Source organism: Coregonus clupeaformis, chromosome 13 (assembly GCF_020615455.1).
Source record: "Coregonus clupeaformis isolate EN_2021a chromosome 13, ASM2061545v1, whole genome shotgun sequence".
Taxonomy (NCBI): Eukaryota; Metazoa; Chordata; class Actinopteri; order Salmoniformes; family Salmonidae; genus Coregonus; species Coregonus clupeaformis.
In genome coordinates, this window is record NC_059204.1 from 47,392,948 (window position 1) to 47,413,097 (window position 20,150).

A 20,150-nucleotide genomic window follows, 5' to 3' on the forward strand; every position below is an offset into this window, starting at 1 on the left:
TTGGTCTTCTGAAGCAGGAGAAGGCTCATCGCTATGCACAGCTATATTTCCCTGCCTTTTGATATGGGCCTTGGGCTGCTGTTCACCTTGAGATGCACGTGGGCTTCATGGCCAATGGGTCTGTGAGCTTCGTTGGCTTCGGAGGAGTGAGAGGAAGCCACAAGAGACATAAGGTTGATGGCTGAGGGGGGCTACAGTATGGGAAGGGGGAGATGAAATGGGTAGGGGTTCATTCTCAGATTTTTAATGTCCTGACATTACATACGGAACTGGATCCATATGTGCACCCCACTGTGTGTATGGTTAACCCATCTGAGATACCGAGGGCAAGGGAGTTGGCAGTGAGGGGTGTATGGAAGACATACAGTCAAGTCAAAAATTATTGGCACCCTTGATAAAGAGGAGCAAAACATTTTTTATAATAATAATAATAATAATAATAATAATAATAATAATAATAAATAAATAATACAAATACTAACTATATTGAATGCTCAAAAAAATTGGGAAATTATATTATTTTATACTAATACAATTGCTCAGAGATATTAATGTAACCACATACACACACACACACATACTGTACATACATACATATGTGAGGGATCAAGGTTCAGAAGTATCGATTTCTGCAGAACCTTTTATTTTCACCAAAGATAGAGAGATGTATGTGATATATGCTAGTTCATTCTTGAGTAACTAGAGTGATGAACAGTCTCCTATTGTATAGTGATGTATGATGTCTGTGCCAGGTGTGATCCTGTATATCTTGCTGGTGGGCTACCCTCCATTCTGGGATGAGGACCAACACAGACTGTACCAGCAGATCAAGGCTGGGGCCTACGATGTGAGTCACATCCCTCCTAGCTCCTGTTCTTAACAATACGATACCCCTCCATTACTTTACTGCTCACGGCTGCTGGGGAACAGTTGAAATGCAGTGTCTCTCCAGGATTGTGTAACGCACCAGTTTCCAAGGAGATTAATCATCTTAAATTCAGTGCCTGGTATAATGGTGGCTTTCTGCTGGTAGGAAAAAAAGATCTGCATGTTTTTTCTTCTTCAATTACAGTCATAGTATCCCATGGCACCCTTTCTTATTCCTCTGCTCTGCCTACAGACTTTGGAAAATCGTTTGGAAAATGGATTTTCGCTCATTCGAATATAATCACCAGCTTTAATTCCCATGATTTATGTATATGTAAAGGCCATCAGCTCTGTGCTATGTCTCCTCTTATATATATACTGTAGTTCCCCTCGCCGGAGTGGGACACTGTTACACCAGAGGCCAAGGATCTCATTAACAAGATGTTGACCATCAACCCTGCCAAGCGCATCACAGCCTCTGAGGTCCTCAAGCACCCGTGGATCTCAGTGAGTACAGAGCATGCACATCCGTACATTCTCACAATGATCACAATGTGCAGTAAGATTCGGCCCTGTGTCTAACCAGACTTTTGTTTCTCGTTTTCTCTCTGTCTACAGCACCGCTCCACTGTGGCCTCCTGCATGCACAGACAGGAGACGGTGGAATGCCTTAAAAAGTTCAACGCCAGAAGGAAGCTGAAGGTATAGTAGAGCTTTGGGAGCAAAATGAAGTGTAGATATGATACTGGAACATGACATGGTAATCTCTGTATTGTCCAGAGTAGGGAAAAAATATCAGACATACTATGCCACTAGTGATGGGGGTTTCAGTCCAATAGGACGGTTTGAATGAGGACGGAAATGTTATCAAGGCAAAATGGCCTTCGTGGCGCGATCTATTGAGGCAAAATGGCTTTCATTAAACGAGTCAAGATGAGAGGACGTCTCTTTGTTTCATTTGTTTCACATGGAAACTGTCTAATGCATTTGGTTTTGTCAGTACAGTTTTTGTGTTTGCCCTTTTACACAACCCCTTTTAGGCAGAACCATTTAATTGTAATACATTCAGCTTCCACTTAGAAAATCTGAACAACCTACACCTTAAAACTACTGAATTGTGATATCATTCATGCAGTAATACCCACTGCTTTTTGAATAGAGTTTGCCAATGCACATTTTATTTGGTGCTGTTAAGACATAGCAACTGTTGAAGTACTCTAGGTCATTACCTTGACAGTAAGCAGCAATCCAAGCTGTTGATATTACATGTAAGCAACCTACTCAAGATGTTAACAATATATTCTCGCCAAGCTTGGTTGGCAACAAGAACACTGTGGCATTATAAACTGTAATTTTTTAGGAATCCTTTTGTTTTTTCATCTTATGTAACGATCCATCTCTCTTTGTTTAAAGGGTGCCATTCTCACCACCATGTTGGCGACCCGGAACTTCTCTGGTAAGTCATGTAGAGGTGCCTTGTCAGAACGTTCCTCCTCTCCATTCCTGAGTGAGAGTGGGCTTAATAATAATAATATGCCATTTAGCGGACGCTTTCATCCAAAGCAACATACAGTCATGCATGCTTCCTTTTTATTTTACGTACGGGTGGTCCTGGGAATCAAACCCACTACCCTGGCATTGCAAGTGCCATGCTCTACCAACTGAGCTACAGACTAGAGGACAGCTTAACGGTGTCCCTAGGGAGGTCACTATCCTAGGGGAGTGACATGGTCTCAGATGGCTGCTCCTAGACTGGGGGGCTCCAAGCCCATAGAGCAGGGAGGAGATGATGACAGCTTGTGGAACTCACTGGTCATGCATCAGGACACTTCCCCATGCCAATTGACACTCCCCTGTCAGACACTTTGGTCCGGATATACCAACACATTCCCTGTCACATTCATTGGAATGATGTCTGTGATTTCTGTTCAAAACGGACACATTGTAGGACATTTAATTTTCTCCAGAGACTAAAATCATTCAAGGACAGTTTGTGTTAAGTCTGTAAAGCAATAGCTTAATGATAATAGGGAGGCTAGAAGAGGCTGTCCATCTGTTAACTAAAAGGCTAGTTGTTATCACAATGTAGATTGTTGATTGACAAAGGTGCATGTGTTGTTGTCATCACAACCCACTTACTGTGGCTGAGCCATCTGCTTTTGGGTCCTCAGTCCCTCCATGACTTCAATCAGATGGTTCTGTGCCATGGAATCCACCACTGAACTAGTGGAACATAATGTGACTATTTACCATCCCTATGTTGCTGTAATCTGCAATATTTTGTCAAAATCCTCTAATGAAGGAGTCACAGTTGAACATTGTTTCGAAATAACGTGGATGGAGTTCCATCTGGCATGTAGCCTTACTGTATGTGTCTTTGGCAGGCTCCCCTTACAACATAAGGCCATACAATCCCAGGATCAATGTAGGCACCTTCACCGACGTAGAGATGGAGGGATCCCCTTCCAATCTCACAGTTTACACATCTCTACCAATCTCCATCCAGCAGAGTTTATCTCCCCTCATAGCTCCACATAACCATTCTTATATTAAATACGTGGACCTGAAGGGGACAACAGGGGAAAGTAATAGCAGTGAGGGGCCATCTTTACATGGGTCGCATTCTCATACCAGTCAGGAATAGACCCCCACCCCATATCTCCCACCTGCCAGGAAATTCTGTCTGAAAGCCAACCCCCACAGCACTGACCCTAGATGCCTTGTGGACTTAAAACCATCTCAGCACCTCTAAGCACTACCGTTCATCTTTCCCTTTTTCCCAGTCTATCTTTACCCTCCAGATAGCTGTTGAGAACTACAGTCCACAGATACTGCATACGGCAAGATTACAGCTTCATGCCTATTTACAAAGCCCCCGCTATCCAGATATTGTGGCTGGAGCCAAATCTCCCCTTTAAGCTTTTAATAGCTTTTTTTCCGAGCCTATTAACTTCTCCTATTATGCTTGGGGTGGGTCGGAAGTGCTGTATAAACGCTGGTCCAAGGCCAGATTTGCTTTTAAGATGATAATTACTGCGATTTGGATTAGGGTACGGAAAGCGGATCTCAGGCCAGTGCTTGGGGTTACCAGAGCCATTCCACTGCAGACGGGAGCAGACCAGGGGGAAATCCCATCGGCATACAGCCACACACCCCAGCAGCAGGAGAGAGTGGGGTCACAGTGCCAGTGGGCTGCGAGGCTGGGGATCAGGCTACGCCCCAGCTGACGAGAGGCTATGCTCCACATGGCCCAGGCCCACTCCAGGGCTAAAATTAGTAGCCATGTTGATGAAAATAAAGTGGGGGAAACACCCTGGCTCAGCTCTCAGGAAGAGGACATAAAATAAATGATTCCAGCTCAGAGACGAGGAGGAGGAGGAGGGGAAGAGGATAGGTAGAGGGAGCGGGTAACAAACTGGACCAGAGCACTAGGAACAACAGGACGTGGTGTCCTTTATTGGTCACAACCAAACTTTAGAGAGTGAGGGAGTGGGGCTGGAATGTGCCCATGCTATCTCCCGATCTCAAGTGCTCCTATATCAGGGATCCCTCTCAGCCACCCGGCCAGGCTCTGTAGCAGAGCCCAGTCTGGATCGCCAGAACCTCTGGTGTTACACAATAGAGTAAACCGTTGGATTATTATTATTATTTTAATTTTTTTTGTGCTTTATTTCCCTAAAAACTCTTGTTTGACCAGTTGAATGACCTGAGAGAATCTTCAACAACCCGCTTGGTTTGGAAACTCCTATTGACTCTTTGGCAATATGACTGTCTCATCGAGTTTATGATCTGTGGAGATCAGGAAGAGGGCTTGATTTGAAGAAAATATCACATTTTATTTCCCAGGAGACATATGGATCTGATTTACTCCGTTTTCTTCTAACTCTTTGCATTTGACTGAGAGTGTTGGCCATGCCCTTCGCCCTCCTCTTCTGGGCTTTTGTGCCCTGTTTGATCGCCCTGTCCCTGTTTCTCTTTGTGTCCCGCGCAGGAGGTAACAAGGCCAACAAGAAGACGGATGGTGTGAAGGTAGGACTCCAGCTCCACAGGGTTCTCTTCTCACAGTGGAATAAACCTGACCTGGAGGAGGACTTTTGGAGGCTAGCCTTTTAGTGTATATATCACACGCTATCGATAGACCATTGTCATTTCAAAATCTGGACGTTATTCAACATTTTGTGAAAGGTGAAAGATATTTTCACATCAAACCTTCACTGCAAAACGGAATAATCAAACATGCTCTTTGAAAACGTGTGAACACAGATCCAAGTACAATATAGGATTATGGGAGTTTGACTGTCTGCTCCATTCTCTCTGAACATGCTGGCCCCACCCAAAGCCCTGATCTCCTCCAGTACAGTCCCAGTGTGCAGAACTGGAGCTGCTAATAGCCCCCGCTTCCCTGTGTGTTTGCCCCTGTACACAGTCTATTGTCTCGGCCCCATGCCTTGGAGTGAGACTGGGAGGTGGAGTGGAGAGGTGTTATGTTTAGTTTTGACCTCATGCCACACTGTTCAGATGCACAGAGACAGCTGGCGGAGAAGCAGTCCAAGTTCAGTCATCTTTCTTGACATGAGTCCTTATGTTTACAAAGATGTAAACGCACACATTTCCTGACTAATTCCCCTACCAACATATGCAGTAGTACACCGGGGAACAGAAGATTCATATCAACTCTGTTCAACAACATGCTTTGCTGCAACATAATTCAATGTTCAGCATATTGTCAATTAGATAGGTAGCTAATGAGATTAGTGCTTGGACATCTTATCTGTCTGAGAGCCAAAAGGAGAGTTTGTCTATTTGTTGGTGTTGTTTGTCTGTTCCAGTATTATCAGTGTGTCTCTGTGAGTTAGTGTGTGTGAGTTACTATATACAGTAACAGTCCAAAGTTTGGACACACCTACTCATTCAAGGGTTTTTCTTTATTTTTTTTACTATTTTCTACATTGTGGAATAATAGTGAAGACATCAAAACTATGAAATAACACATATGGAATCATGTAGTAACCAGAAAAGTGTTCAACAAATGAAAATAGATTTTAGATTCTTCAAAGTAGCCACCCTTTGCCTTGATGACAGCTTTGCACACTCTTGGCATTCTCTCAACCAGCTTCACCTGGAATGCTTTTCGAACAGTCTTGAAGGAGTTCCCACATATGCTGAGCACTTGTTGGCTGCTTTTCCTTCACTCTGTGGTCCAACTCATCCCAAACCATCTCAATTGGGTTGAGGTCGGGGGATTGTGGAGTCCAGATCACTTGATGCAGCACTCCATCACTCTCCTTCTTGGTCAAATAGCCCTTACACAGCCTGGAGGTGTGTTGGGTCATTGTCCTGCTGAAAAAGAAATGATAGTCCCACTAAGCGCAAACCAGATGGGATGGCGTATCGCTGCAGAATGCTGTGGTAGCCATGCTGGTTAAGTGTGCCTTGAATTCTAAATAAATCACAGACAGTCACCAGCAAAGCACCCCCACACCATCACACGTCCTCCTCCATGCTTCACGGTGGGAACCACACATGCAGAGATCATCTGTTCACCTACTCTGCGTCTCACAAAGACACGGCGGTTGGAACCAAAAATCTCAAATTTGGACTCATCAGACCAAAGGACAGATTTCCAATGTTCTAATGTCCATTGCTTGTGTTTCTTGGCCCAAGAAAGTTTCTTCTTCTTATTGGTGTCCTTTAGTAGTGGTGTCTTTGCAGCAATTCGACCATGAAGGCCTGATTCACGCAGTCTCCGCTGAACAGTTGATGTTGAGATGTGTCTGTTACTTGAACTCTGTGAAGCATTTATTTGGGCTGCAATTACTGAGGCTGGTAACTCTAATGAACTTATCCTCTGCAGCAGAGGTAACTCTGGGTCTTCCTTTCCTGTGGCGGTCCTCATGAGTGCCAGTTTCATCATAGCCCTTGATGGTTTTTGCGACTCCACTTGAAGAAACTTTCAAAGTTCTTGAAATGTCCTGGATTGACTGACCTTCATGTCTTAAAGTAATGATGGACTGTTGTTTCTCTTTGCTTATTTGAGCTGTTCTTGCCATAATATGGACTTGGTATTTTACCAAATAGGGCTATATTCTGTATACCACAACTACATTGTCACAAGACAACAATTGGCTCTAATGCATTAAGAAGGAAAGAAATTCCACAAATTTACTTTTAACAAGGCACACCTGTTAATTGAAATGCATTCCAGGTGACTACCTCATGAAGCTGGTTGAGAGAATGCCAAGAGTGTGCAAAGCTGTCATCAAGGCAAAGTTGCTGTCACAAACACTTTTGTGGTTACTTCATGATTCCATATGTGTTATTTCATAGGTTTGATGTCTTCACTATTATTCTATAATGTAGAAAATAGTAAAAAATAAAGAAAAACCCTGGAATGAGTAGGTGTGTCAAGACTTTTGACTGATACTGTACATGTATCAGGGATACGCTCCACCTGTGGTAATCCCCCAGTTCCCCCGGGGACCTTAAGGAGCAGCCAGTCCATTCCAGGGTGTCTGATACTGGGATTAGTGAGGCATGGTGCTGGCCACTCAGACCTGCCACCTCTGCCTTATCAAAGGCATTCCTCTCTGACCACAGCCCTGCCTGGCCCGGAGGTTTCCTACATGACACACTGGCACACCGCCACACGGCCTGCCAACCAGACGGCTCAGCTAGGTGTCCGGGGGAGACGACAAGGGCACCGTGGCAATACGAACCCCAAACACACACAAACACCTTCAGCCTCAAACCCACACACACACACACGTCATCCCTCTGCAGCATGGAGGTTTCCTTCTCCTCCCTCTGTTGCTCCCTGGCTTCCGTCTCCATCTCATTCTGTGTGTTCCTGTCTAACCTCTTCTCATTTCTCTTCCAGAAAAGGAAGTCCAGTTCCAGCGTCCAGCTGATGGTGAGTGTGATATCCCCCCACCCTCTTGACCGCGCGTCTCTGCCGTGCTCGGCTTTCCGCCTAACAGGGAAAGTGATAATAGCTTTTAAAAATCCAAACGAACCAAAGAACAAGCGAATAAAGCTGTCATTCAAAATGGAGCTGGACTTTCTTTTTTTATTTTTGTGTGTGAACATCCCATCTCTAACGTTGCCTAATCCCGCTGCTTTTTTATATGCTCTTGGGGTGGAGGTCATCGTGGGGTAACCCATCTCCTTCTCTAGGTGTTTCCCTCCCACCTGTTCCTCCCTCCCATTTCTCTCCCTACTCCTCTTACCACCCAGACCTCTGATTAACCAAATAGCCTGTTCTCTCTCTCTTAAAGGTGCAGACAGGGAGGAGGATGGCTGTCTGTCTGAGGTGTGTGTGTGTGTGTGGTGTGTTGACTCGGATCTTCCACTCACCCTTGTGTGGAGAGAACAACAGCTGCTGTAATTGAGTGTGAATCTCTGAACCTGTCTGTGTGTTGTTTCTAGGAATCCTCTGAAAGTACCAACACCACTATTGAGGACGAAGACACCAGAGGTAAGGTTATCCCCTCCTCTCAACTCTCACAGCCACACCACTAGCAGTCTAGACGTGTTAATAGGACAGGGTGACAGCTTTCAGGAGGAATATACAGTATCTCTGCTAAACTAAACAGATACCCTACGAGCATCATGTACTGTATGTTACGCTCACTCACTCACACACAAATAGCTGTTGAGATATGGCTTTCTCTGGCTCAGAAAGTGACATTCAAAAATGCTATAAATAACCCTAACACCAGCATAACACACTATGAATGGGTTCACTCTTACTTCAGTTATAGTCCACTTACAGTGCATTCGGAAAGAATTCAGACCCCTTGACTTTTTCCACATTTTGTTACGTTACAGCCTTTATTCCAAAATGGATAGAATGGTTTTTTCCCCTCATCAATTTACACACAATATGCCATAATGACAAAGCAAAAACAGGTTTTTATAATTTTTTGCACATTTATTAAAACTACAGAACAGAAATATCACATTTACATAAGTATTCAGACCCTTTACTCAGAACTTTATTGAAGCACCTTTGGCAGTGATTACAGCCTCAAGTCTTCTTGGGTATGACGCTACAAGCTTGGCACACCTGTATTTGTGGAGTTTCTACCATTCTTCTCTGCAGATCCTCTCAAGCTCTGTCAGATTGGATGGGGAGCGTCGCTGCACAGGTATTTTCAGGTCTCTCCAGAGATGTTCGATCGGGTTCAAGTCCGGGTTCTGGCTGAGCCACTCAAGGACATTCAGAGACTTGTCCCGAAGCCACTCCTGCATTGTATTGGGTGTGTGCTTAGGGTCGTTGTCCTGTTGGAAGGTGAACCTTCGCCCCAGTCTGAGGTCCTGAGCGCTCTGGAGCAGGTTCATTAAGGATTTCTCTCTACTTTGCTCCGTTCATCTTTCCCTCGATCCTGACTAGTCTCCCAGTCCCTGCCGCTGAAAAACATCCCCACAGTATGATGCTGCCACCATCATGCTTCACCGTAGGGATGGTGCCAGGTTTCCTCCAGACTTGACGCTTGGCATTCAGGCCGAAGAGTTAAATCTTGGTTTCATCAGACCAGAGAATCTTGTTTCTCATGGTCTGAGAGTCCTTTAGGTGTATTTTGGCAAACTCCAAGCGGGCTGTCATGTGCCTTTTACTGAGGAGTGGCTTCCGTCTGGCCACTCTACCATAAGGCCTGATTGGTGTAGTGCTGCAGAGATGGTTGTCCTTCTGGAAGGTTCTCCCATCTCCACAGAGGAACTCTGGAGTTCTGTCAGAGTGACCATCGGCTTCTTGGTCACCTGTCTGACCAAGGCCCTTCTCACCCGATTGCTCAGTTTGGCCGGGCGGCCAGCTCTACGAAGAGTCTTGGTGATTCCAAACTTCTTCCATTTAAGAATGATGGAGGCCACTGTGTTCTAGGGGACCTTCAATGCTGCAGACATTTTTTGCTACCCCTCCCTAGATCTATGCCTCGACACAATCCTGTCTCGGAGCTCTACGGACAATTCCTTCGACCTCATGGCTTGGTTTTTGCACTGACATGCACTGTCAATTGTGGGACCTTATATAGACAGGTTTGTGCCTTTCCAAATCATGTCCAATCAATTTAATTTACCACAGGTGGACTTGAATCAAGTTGTAGAAACATCTCAAGGATGATCAATGGAAACAGGATGCACCTGAGTCTCATAGCAAAGGGTCTGAATACTTATGTAAAAAAGGTATTTCTGTTTAAATTTTTAAGAAATTGGTTAATATTTATAAAAAACTGTTTTCACTTTGTCATTATGGGGTATTGTGTGTAGATTGATGAGGAACATTTTTTTATCCATTTTAGAATTAGGCTGTAACGTAACAAAATGTGGAAAAAGGGAAGGGGTCTGAATATTTTCCCAATGTCCTGTACATGGTTACTGACTGACAGAGAGGGCGAGCACATAAAAAAATGTCTGCTGTATGTTTTTTGAGACAGGTCTACCATGACGACTGACTACTGTGAAAACATTTCAGTTCATAAAGCAATACAAATAGCTACTGTATTGACTCCCATTTTATATATTGACTGAGGCAGTACCCTCATGAATGAATATGAGTAAGTCTGTTAGATAACGGTTGGTGGGGGAGTTGCATTGCTTTTGCTTATGTCATTAGTTTGAGCCTCCGTATTCTAGGGAATGGGAATAAGTAGATAAAAAGAGTATCTTCTCTCTCAGTAAACCTCCACCTCTTTCCAACTACACTGAAACAATTAATAAAAGTTATTCAATGGTTCTTCCTCAGCTCTTAAGGTTCCTTGGAGAACTCTTGCCCAATAAAGAACCTTTAATTCTTCAGAATTCTAAAAATAAAAATAAATTACTGTTTCTATTTTTTTTTGGTGTGTGTAGTTGGGAAGGGCCCGTAAGTAAGCATTTCGCTGTTAGTCTACACCTCTTGTTTATGAAGCATGTGACAAACAACATTTGATTTGTTTAGAAGGTTCTTGAAATGTATGGAAGCCTGCAGAAGTGTCCCTTTCCTAGCACACAGCAAATTGGCCAGTGTTGACTAGTGTTTATTCTTCAGTGTAACATTTCTAGTGTTGATTCAGTGGTGTAAAATAACCCCAGTGTTGGTGTTAATAGAGCTCGCCAGCTTGTAGTCCTAAAAACAGGAAATGAGTTACCTCAGGTTCGTTCAGCCATTCCTATGGGGAAAATTAATGGGGAAAGAATAAGGTTTTGGGATGAAGCCTAAATTGACGTCTTAGGTTAACACAGTCTTAGGAGATCTTATATATTTTGTTCTAAATCAAATCAAATCAAATTTTATTGGTCACATACACGTGTTTAGCAGATGTTATTGCGGGTGTAGCGAAATGCTTGTGCTTCTTGCTCCGACAGTGCAGTAATATCTAACAAGTAATATCTAAAAATGTTGTGTGCTCAGTCCCCTCCTGTACTCCCTGTTCACCCATGACTGCATGGCCAGGCACGACTCCAACACCATCATTAAGTTGGTCTACCCCCAAGCCATAAAACTCCTGAACAGCTAATCATGGCTACCCAGATTATTTTACTTCTGCTCTTTTTTCTCAACACTTTGTTGTTGTTGTTTTATTTTACTTCTTTATAAAAAAATAAATGCATTGTTGGTTAAGGGCTGTAAGTAAGCATTTCACGGTAATGTCTACACCTGTTGTATTCGGCGCATGTGGCAAATAAAATGTGAATCGATTTGATTAGAATTTGAATTTCACAACATATAACCAAAACACACAAACAAAGGAATTAATAAAGAATATGTACATATATGGACAAGCGATGTTAGAGCGGCATGGACTAAGATACAGTAGAATAGTATAGAATACAGTGGAGTTGTCAACCGTGATGGCGAGATCATGGAGCGGGCAGTCCTTCCCCAGGAGGAAGAGCAGCTCCGTCTTGCCGAGGTTCAGCTTGAGGTGGTGAACCGACATCCACACTGATATGTCTGCCAGACATGCAGAGATGTGATTCGCCATCTGGTTATCAGAAGGGGGAAAGGAGAAAATTAATTGTGTGTCGTCTGCGTAGCAATGATAGGAGAGATCATGTGAGGATATGACAGAGCCTAGTGACTTGGTGTATAGAGAGAATAGGAGAGGGCCTAGAACTGAGCCCTGGGGGACACCAGTGGTGAGAGCACGTGGTGTGGAGACAGATTCTCGCCACGCCACCTGGTAGGAGCGACCTGTCAGGTAGGACGCAATCCAAGAGTGACCAGTGCCGGAGATGCCCAACTCGGAGAGTGTGGAGAGGAGGATCTGATGGTTCACAGTATCAAAGGCAGCGGATAGGTCTAGAAGGATAAGAGCAGAGGAGAGAGAGTTAGCTTTAGCAGTGCGGAGAGCCTCCGTGACACACAGAAGAGCAGTCTCAGTTGAATGACCAGTCTTGAAACCTGACTGGTTTGGATCAAGAAGGTCATTCTGAGAGAGATAGCAGGAGAGTTGGCTAGAGACAGCACGCTCAAGAGTTTTGGAGAGAAAAGAGGGGATACTGGTCTGTAGTTGTTGACATCGGAGGGATTGAGTGTAGGTTTTTTGAGGAGGGGTGCAACTCTCGCTCTCTTGAAGACGGAAGGGACATGGCCAGCGGTCAAGGATGAGTTGATGAGCGTGGTGAGGTAAGGGAGAAGGTCTCCGGAAATGGTCTGGAGAAGAGAGGAGGGGATAGGGTCAAGCGGGCAGGTTGTTGGGCGGCCGGCCGTCACAAGTCGCAAGATTTCATCTGGAGAGAGGGGAGAAAGAAGTCAAAGCATAGGGTAGGGCAGTGTGAGCAGGACCAGCGGTGTCATTTGACTTAATAAATGAGGATTGGATGTCGTCAACCTTCTTTTCAAAATGGTTGACGAAGTCATCCACAGAGAGGGATGAGGGAGGGGGAGGAGGAGGGGGATTCAGCAGGGAGGAGAAGGTGGCAAAGAGCTTCCTAGGGTTAGAGGCTTGAAATTTAGAGTGGTAGAAAGTGGTTTTAGCAGCGGAAACAGAGGAAGAGAATGTAGAGAGGAGGGAGTGAAAAGATGACAGGTCCGCAGGGAGTCTAGTTTTCCTCCATTTCCGCTCGGCTGCCCGGAGCCCTCTTCTGTGAGCTCGCAATGAGTTGTCAAGCCATGGAGCAGGAGGGGAGGACCGAGCCGGCCGGGAGGATAGGGGACATAGAGAGTCAAACGATGCAGAAAGGGAGGAGAGGAGGGTTGAGGAGGCAGAATCAGGAGATCGGAGGGAGAAGGATTTAGCAGAGGGAAGAGATGATAGGATGGAAGAGGAGAGAGTAGCGGGAGAGAGAGAGCGAAGGTTGCGACAGCACATTACCATCGGAGTAGGGGCAGAGTGAGTAGTGTTGGAGGAGAGCGAGAGAGAAAAGGATACAAAGTAGTGGTCAGAGACTTGGAGGGGAGTTGCAGTGAGATTAGTAGAAGAACAGCATCTAGTAAAGATGAGGTCAAGCGTATTGCCTGCCTTGTGAGTAGGGGGGGACGGTGAGAGGGTGAGGTCAAAAGAGGAAAGGAGTGGAAAGAAGGAGGCAGAGAGAAATGAGTCAAAGGCAGACGTAGGGAGGTTAAAGTCACCCAGAACTGTGAGGGGTGAGCCATCCTCAGGAAAGGAACTTGTCAAGCTCATTGATGAACTCTCCAAGGGAACCTGGAGGGTGATAAATTACAAGGATGTTAAGCTTGAATGGGCTAGTGACTGTTACAGCATGGAATTCAAATGAGGAGATAGACAGATGGGTCAGGGGGAAAAGAGAGAATGTCCACTTGGGAGAGATGAGGATTCCTGTGCCACCGCCGCGCTGAACAGATGCTCTTGGGGTATGCGAGAACACATGGTCAGACGAGGAAAGAGCAGAAGGAGTATCAGTGTTTTCTGTGGTAATCCATGTTTCCGTCAGCGCCAAGAAGTCGAGGGACTGGAGGGTAGCATAGGCTGAGATGAACTCTGCCTTGTTGGCCGCAGAACGGCAGTTCCAGAGGCTGCCAGAGACCTGGAACTCCACGTGGGCCGTGCACGCAGGGACCACCAGATTAGAGTGGCAGCAGCCACGCGGTGTGAAGCGTTTGTATGGCCTGTGCAGAGAGGAGAGAACAGGGATAGACAGACACGTAGTTGACAGGCTACAGAAAAAGGCTACAATAATGCAAAGGAGATCGGAATGCAATGAACTAAACATCTGGGAAAGTGAGAGAGCGGGGCCTCCCTCACTTATGTTTCACTGAAACACTCAAATATAACTCTCCCAACTTCCACTTTAGAAATTATAATTGTTGTAAACTACAGCGGTTCAATGTTTTCTAGGAATAGACTCTAACTTAGTTTATTCAGCTAGCTAACTTGGTACAGTATTCTTCCGTGAAAACCGTCCAGGGCACCGAATCCTATGATGCCATAGCCAACTAGCATGCCAGCCTCCAATAACACGGTTTAGCACCAATACTCGGTTACAACAAACCAGTGTGTTAACACGCCAAACAGATCATTCATGTCCGTGTCTAACGTTGTGTAAAGTTTTGGGATAGTTTTGACAGTTTGAGTGAGTACGTCGTCAACTTATTCAGCCAGTTAGTTAGCTAGAATAGTTAGCATACTAGCTAGCCATTGCTCTCTGCCAACGAACCACCCCTCCTCCGACGGCACGAAACACACAGAGAGAGCCAAGCTAACGTTAACTAGTCACCCATGTCCCGAATTCCCTTGAACAACTCTTGTTACCAGTATGTAAAAACAAAACAAAAATAAATGTAGGTTATAACTTACCCTTAGTAGCTACTGTTAGCCAGTTAAGTGCAAAGCTAGCCACTGAATTGATTCAGCCAGTTCGCGTCTGTCCTAACAGAGAGAAAGCATCTCCAAATATTACAGCTAGGTCGTTCCAGCTATTGTTTAGTTAGCTATCCAGGTAGCAACAAGCTAGCTACATTTCGAGTACAGTAGCTACTAACTACCTAACGTTAACGCTTCAGATAATGAGGTTAGAAAAACAGCTGAATGGTAGGTAACTAGCTGGCATAATACAGGTACTCTTAAGCGTGAAATAACATTGGAAACAACTATCCACAGTTGCTAATAGTTACCAGTAGCTACCCGCTAGCTAGCTAGCTTATTGGTCCAGGTAGTGGGTTAGCTAGCCTCGTGCTTCACCGGGCTCAGCCGAATAAAAATACTTACCTACAATAATTACCTACAATAACTACCTAGATAAACTACCTACAATACCTAACTACAATAACTACCTACAATCTAAATACATGGTTTAAGCTTTACTCGACACCATATAAGGAGCCAAGCTTACCTCCCGCTAGAGAAGAAACAACCTCACCCGACCAGACCAGGCCAGGTTTTCCTTGTTATATTAGCTGATCCAGCTGATTCCCAGGGTAAATTAGTTATCTGGTATCCAGGGGCTGAAATTGACTTACTTGTAATCTGGAGGGGTAATAATAGCCTCCCTTCCCCAACCTCATCCCTCTCTCTCTCCCTCCCAGACCCCAAGATATTGGGGCGGTAAGCAAATTGAAGTGGGTATAGGGTGGCAGGTAAGGTAGAGGTGATATGATCCTTGACTCTCAAAGCACATCATGATGACAGAGGTGAGTTCTACGGGGTGATAGTCGTTTAGTTCAGTTACCTTTGCTTTCTTGGGTACAGGAACAATGGTGGCTATCTTGAAGCATGTGGGGACAGCAGACTGGGATAGGGAGAGATTGAATATTCTGTGAGATAATATCAGTCAGTTAACATGACCTTTATGAATTATTCAGCATTTATGTGCTTTTTTTATTACATAAATGCTTCAAAATTCACAAAAAGTTACGTTAGCTGATGAAGATTATCTCATAGAACAAAACGCATAAGATCTCCTAAGCCTGTGTTTACCACAGATCTTATTTTCGGTGTTTCTCCAAAAACCGTAAAAAAACTCCATGACTTTTACCATAGGCTTTGGCCAACAAGCCATGACGGAGTTAGTGCCTACAAAAATATGCCATTACTATTGCTCTCTATGACCAGAGTTTAACCAAAACCATGCCCATCATTATCATATTTGTATTTGTATTTATTATGGATCCCCATTAGCTGCTGCCAAGGCAGCAGCTACTCTTCCTGGGGTCCTGCAAAATTAAGGTAGTTATACAATTTTAAAAACATTACAACACATTCATACATATATTACAATACATTCATTTCCCAGCATGCTCTATTGCAGATAGATTTTTCCAATTGTTTGTTTTAGTATCTATGTTTTTGCATGAACATTGATTGATTAATTAATCTTATGCTACTCAAATATATATAACATACATTTTTCTAAAATATTCCAATCTGTTACTTGGATTTATCGCACCCATTACTGAAATGATTGTTCCAGTTTAGATGTTTAAGGTAGTCTCATATATTAGTCTTCCAAACAATGGCAGTCATTCTGAATTGGTTGCGGTTGAATAAAAAATCTAAATGTTAGATATCCCCACTCTGGCTGGATTCCAATAAGAATTACACATCACTTTGCAAGACAGCATAATGTGACTTGCAGATCTGATGTGGCTTGTAAACTATGAGTCTCAGGCCACTGTATTAGGGTAAAACTAGACCCTCAAAAGAAGGCCTTATGAAATATGTATTGTATTGTCTTAAATAATAACATTTTAATGACAACATATTCACTTAGGATCTCACTTGGTGAAGGCCACAGGACTGAAAATGAATGAATGCAACCACCATGTCTCTGTCGCTAGCAAACATAGACATGTGTGGTACTGGTAACTCTAAGATAAACTCGAAAGGCACCCTGGGAGATATGCAAATAAGGCTTAAAGCCGTACAGCAGGGCTATTCAATTCTGGTCCTGGAGGGCTGAAATGATCTTCAAAGAACCATCCCATTTATGATTCTTCAGAGACCCTAAAATGGTTCCCTTCTGGCATCGCTCTCAAGAACCTTATTTGGTTCCAACTTGCACCTTTATTATTAAGAGTGTAGAATAGAAGGGCCTGTGAGTTAATGCTCCTCTTTGACTAGAGAAGCTCATTGATTTTTTTGGAAACAAATGTATACATTTCAACACTTTATCTCCTTCCACAAGAGTAGTTCCAGAAAATTGCATTGTGATTTCTCCAGGGAGGAGGGAGATACATGTGGCAGAGCTGCGATTCGGGTGATGGAGAGAAACTGTGTGGGCGGAGTGGGTGAGACGAGAGATAGAACAGTGTTCTCTGCAGTGGTTGGAGGAGGTGTTAGGGGGCTGAAGGAAGGCTATAGAGAAAGAGAGCAAAATATAATTCTATCAGTTCTGTATTTACTGAAGAGGAAAAGTGAGTTAGGAGGGCAAACTGTGAGGATGTAACCCCTGTTAGCGTCCCCTCTTTACCATATGCAAGGCGCGACCTTGCTTTCCAAACTCTGAGCTATGACCCAGAGCTGGTGGGAGTAAAGCTCTCGCGGCAGAAGCAGCTCTCCGTGTGGGCAGAGAACATTCCCCCTCACACTCAGCAAAGCACTGGGAGGCAGCAGGCAGCACACACACACACACACACGGACACACACGTGGACACACACGGACACACACACAGGCACGGACACACACACGGCCACACACATGCATGCATGTTCACATACACACTCACACACACACACTTTACTCCTACTATATACTGTATATTTGAAATGGTACCTCACAGATTGTCTCATGCTGCAGGGAAACTGTGTTGAATTTTAGAGGATATATAATCAAATCCCAGGGCTTTACGAAGGAGGGATCAAATGTATTTCTTCTAGTGCCAGGCATATTGGAAAGTAATGAATTTTACTGCAGTCCCATTCATCATGGTGATTGTTGTCAGTAGTTTCAGTGCAGAGCTGTACGTTAGTGCTGTGTGTTTGAGCTGTGTGTTTGTGCCGTGTGTTTGAGCTGTGTGTTTGTGCCGTGCATTTGAGCTGTGTGTCTGAGCTGTGTCTGTGTTTCACAGTGAGGAAACAGGAGATCATCAAGGTGACAGAGCAGCTTATAGAAGCCATCAGCAACGGAGACTTCGAGAGCTACACGTAAGTAAACAAACCATATACTGTACCTTCCCATTGCTGTTCACTCACAGTCTTGCTGTACACTCTTAGAAAAAAGGTTTCCAAAAGGGTTCTTCAGCAGTCCCCACAGGAGCACCCTTTTTGGTTCCAGATAGAACCCTTTTGGGTTCCATGTAGAACCCTCTGTGGAAAGGGTTCTACCTGGAACCCAAAAAGGTTCTACCTGGAACCAAAAAGGGTTCTTCAAAGAGTTCTCCTATGGGGACAGTCAAAGAAACCCTGTAGGTTACAGGTAACCCATTTTTTCTAAGAGTGCAGATAAGTAACATAGATGGAATAGAAACATATGTTGGTAACAATCTGTTTCAGTGAAATTCCACTGATAGAGTCTGATTAGCTCAATTGTAACAGTGTAATTGATAACTCAGGGTTTAGACGTTAATCTAAGATGGCATTAAGGTGGTTGTGAGGGGAAAACTGCTTAGGTATATGTCCTTACTGATTTAGAGATAGAGCATCAGTCCCAGTGCATTTGTCTGGAACTAAATTCCTCTAATCAAGGAGGGGAAAAAACTGTCTGCATGACCAATCAAGGCCATTTGGAGGCTAAACAAGCTGATCCCTTGATCATGAATAGTTTGATGTACATATGCTGCATGGTAAGATATTCCATGTGAACCATATGAATAACGTTTTATTTCAGTATATGCAGCTCTAGAAATGTGTAAATGGTCAAAGTGATCAATTCAATATCCCAATATCCCATCTTGAAGTGCCTGAGTAGTGTGACTCTCCCCCAGCCCACTGCGCAGTGCCAGATATAGATTTCTTCAGCAGCAAGTTTTTCTCCAAACTTGGCATTCTGAGTGAAGTAACAACCCCCCAGCCTGTCCCTCGCATGTCTGTCACAACTTGCAGCCAGGGGGTCATCAGAGCACCTGTTCAAAACCGAGGGTATAAAATTCCCATCCAGGGCAGGAGGCGATCTGCCATGGAAATGGAAAACACTGCACTTTTTTACACTGTGTCGAGTGAGTCACATGCCCCAAAATACTGCATGAGCAGCTCTGACTGGAGGGTCAGTCTCATCGCTTCACTGAAGCATTTCAAAGAGCAGAACAGAAGATAACCCTTGCTCTATTTCTCTCCCGTTGTCTTACTGTCTCTATCCCTGACTCTGTCTGTCTGCTTCTGTCTCTCTATTTCTTTGTCTCACTTTTTTCCTCTTTCTCCCCCTCCCCTCTCTCTCTCGCTCTCTCTCTCTCTCTCTCTCTCTCTCTCTCTCTCTCTCTCTCTCTCTCTCTCTCTCTCTCTCTCTCTCTCTCTCTCTCTCTCTCTCTCCCCTCCCTCTCTCTCTCTCTCTCTCTCTCTCTCTCTCTCTCTCTCTCTCTCTCTCTCTCTCTCTCTCTCTCTCTCTCTCTCTCTCTCTCTCTCTCTCTCTTTCTTTCTTTCTTTCTTTCTTTCTTTCTTTCTTTCTTTCTTTCTTTCTTTCTTTCTCTCTTTCTTTCTCTCTCTCTCGTCTCTTCCTCCTGTAGGAAGATGTGTGACCCCAGTGTGACAGCGTTTGAGCCAGAGGCTCTGGGTAACCTGGTGGAGGGCCTGGACTTCCATCGCTTCTACTTTGAGAACTGTAAGCTGCTCTGCTCCCTCCCTGCCTCCCCTTCATTCCTACCATATATTTTTTGAAATTATACATATACATTTTACATTATACACAGACAGTTTCACGCTATAGGAAAACTGTGTTGAATTTGAAAGGATATGTAATCAAATCCCAGGGCTGTACACAGGAGGACTATAAAACTATTGCTATACAGCAGTAACAACCCATTTATTGTCCCAGTGAGGGAGAGAGTGACACTATAGTATAATTTATCTTTGGAATGCACTTTAATAACCCCTTTGTGCCCATAACCTCTAGCTAACAGTATCCATAATAAGTGACAAAATGCAATTTATATTTCATTAGATGTGGTTAAGACTTTTATTTTATTTTATTTTACCATTTTAAACACAATACAACCACAAAATGCTTGATGAAAATACATGAAAACAAAATATACACAATATTATAACATGAAAACAAAATATCTCAAATACATCTCATCAATATAAAATTGATTGCCAAGTAACATTCATTGAAACAATTATACTTTCTCTAAGCCTGTGCAGTTTTAAAGCATTTTGCCCATAAACCATTTCTTAAAGTTGATCTTAAAATTCCCTAGCGTAGGGATGGATTTGATATGGTTTGGTACACCATTCCATTCCTCTGCAGCA

At 44.0% G+C, this 20,150-nt stretch overlaps 1 protein-coding gene across 4 annotated transcripts in view; it reads left to right on the forward strand.

The window, feature by feature from the left end:
* Positions 1–20,150, forward strand: part of LOC121579654 (calcium/calmodulin-dependent protein kinase type II subunit alpha) — an 81,005-nt gene that overhangs the window by 54,108 nt on the left and 6,747 nt on the right. For 2 of the 4 annotated variants that reach the window (XM_041894434.1, XM_041894433.1), the window contains exons 9-17: positions 753–847; positions 1,252–1,374; positions 1,486–1,569; positions 2,281–2,323; positions 4,859–4,896; positions 7,745–7,777; positions 8,293–8,341; positions 17,816–17,891; positions 19,406–19,500. In XM_041894434.1, the coding sequence (XP_041750368.1) occupies positions 753–847; positions 1,252–1,374; positions 1,486–1,569; positions 2,281–2,323; positions 4,859–4,896; positions 7,745–7,777; positions 8,293–8,341; positions 17,816–17,891; positions 19,406–19,500 (636 nt within the window). The remainder of the gene's footprint in view (positions 1–752; positions 848–1,251; positions 1,375–1,485; positions 1,570–2,280; positions 2,324–4,858; positions 4,897–7,744; positions 7,778–8,292; positions 8,342–17,815; positions 17,892–19,405; positions 19,501–20,150) is intronic. The other 2 variants (XM_041894436.1, XM_041894435.2) reach the window with 1 other exon arrangement.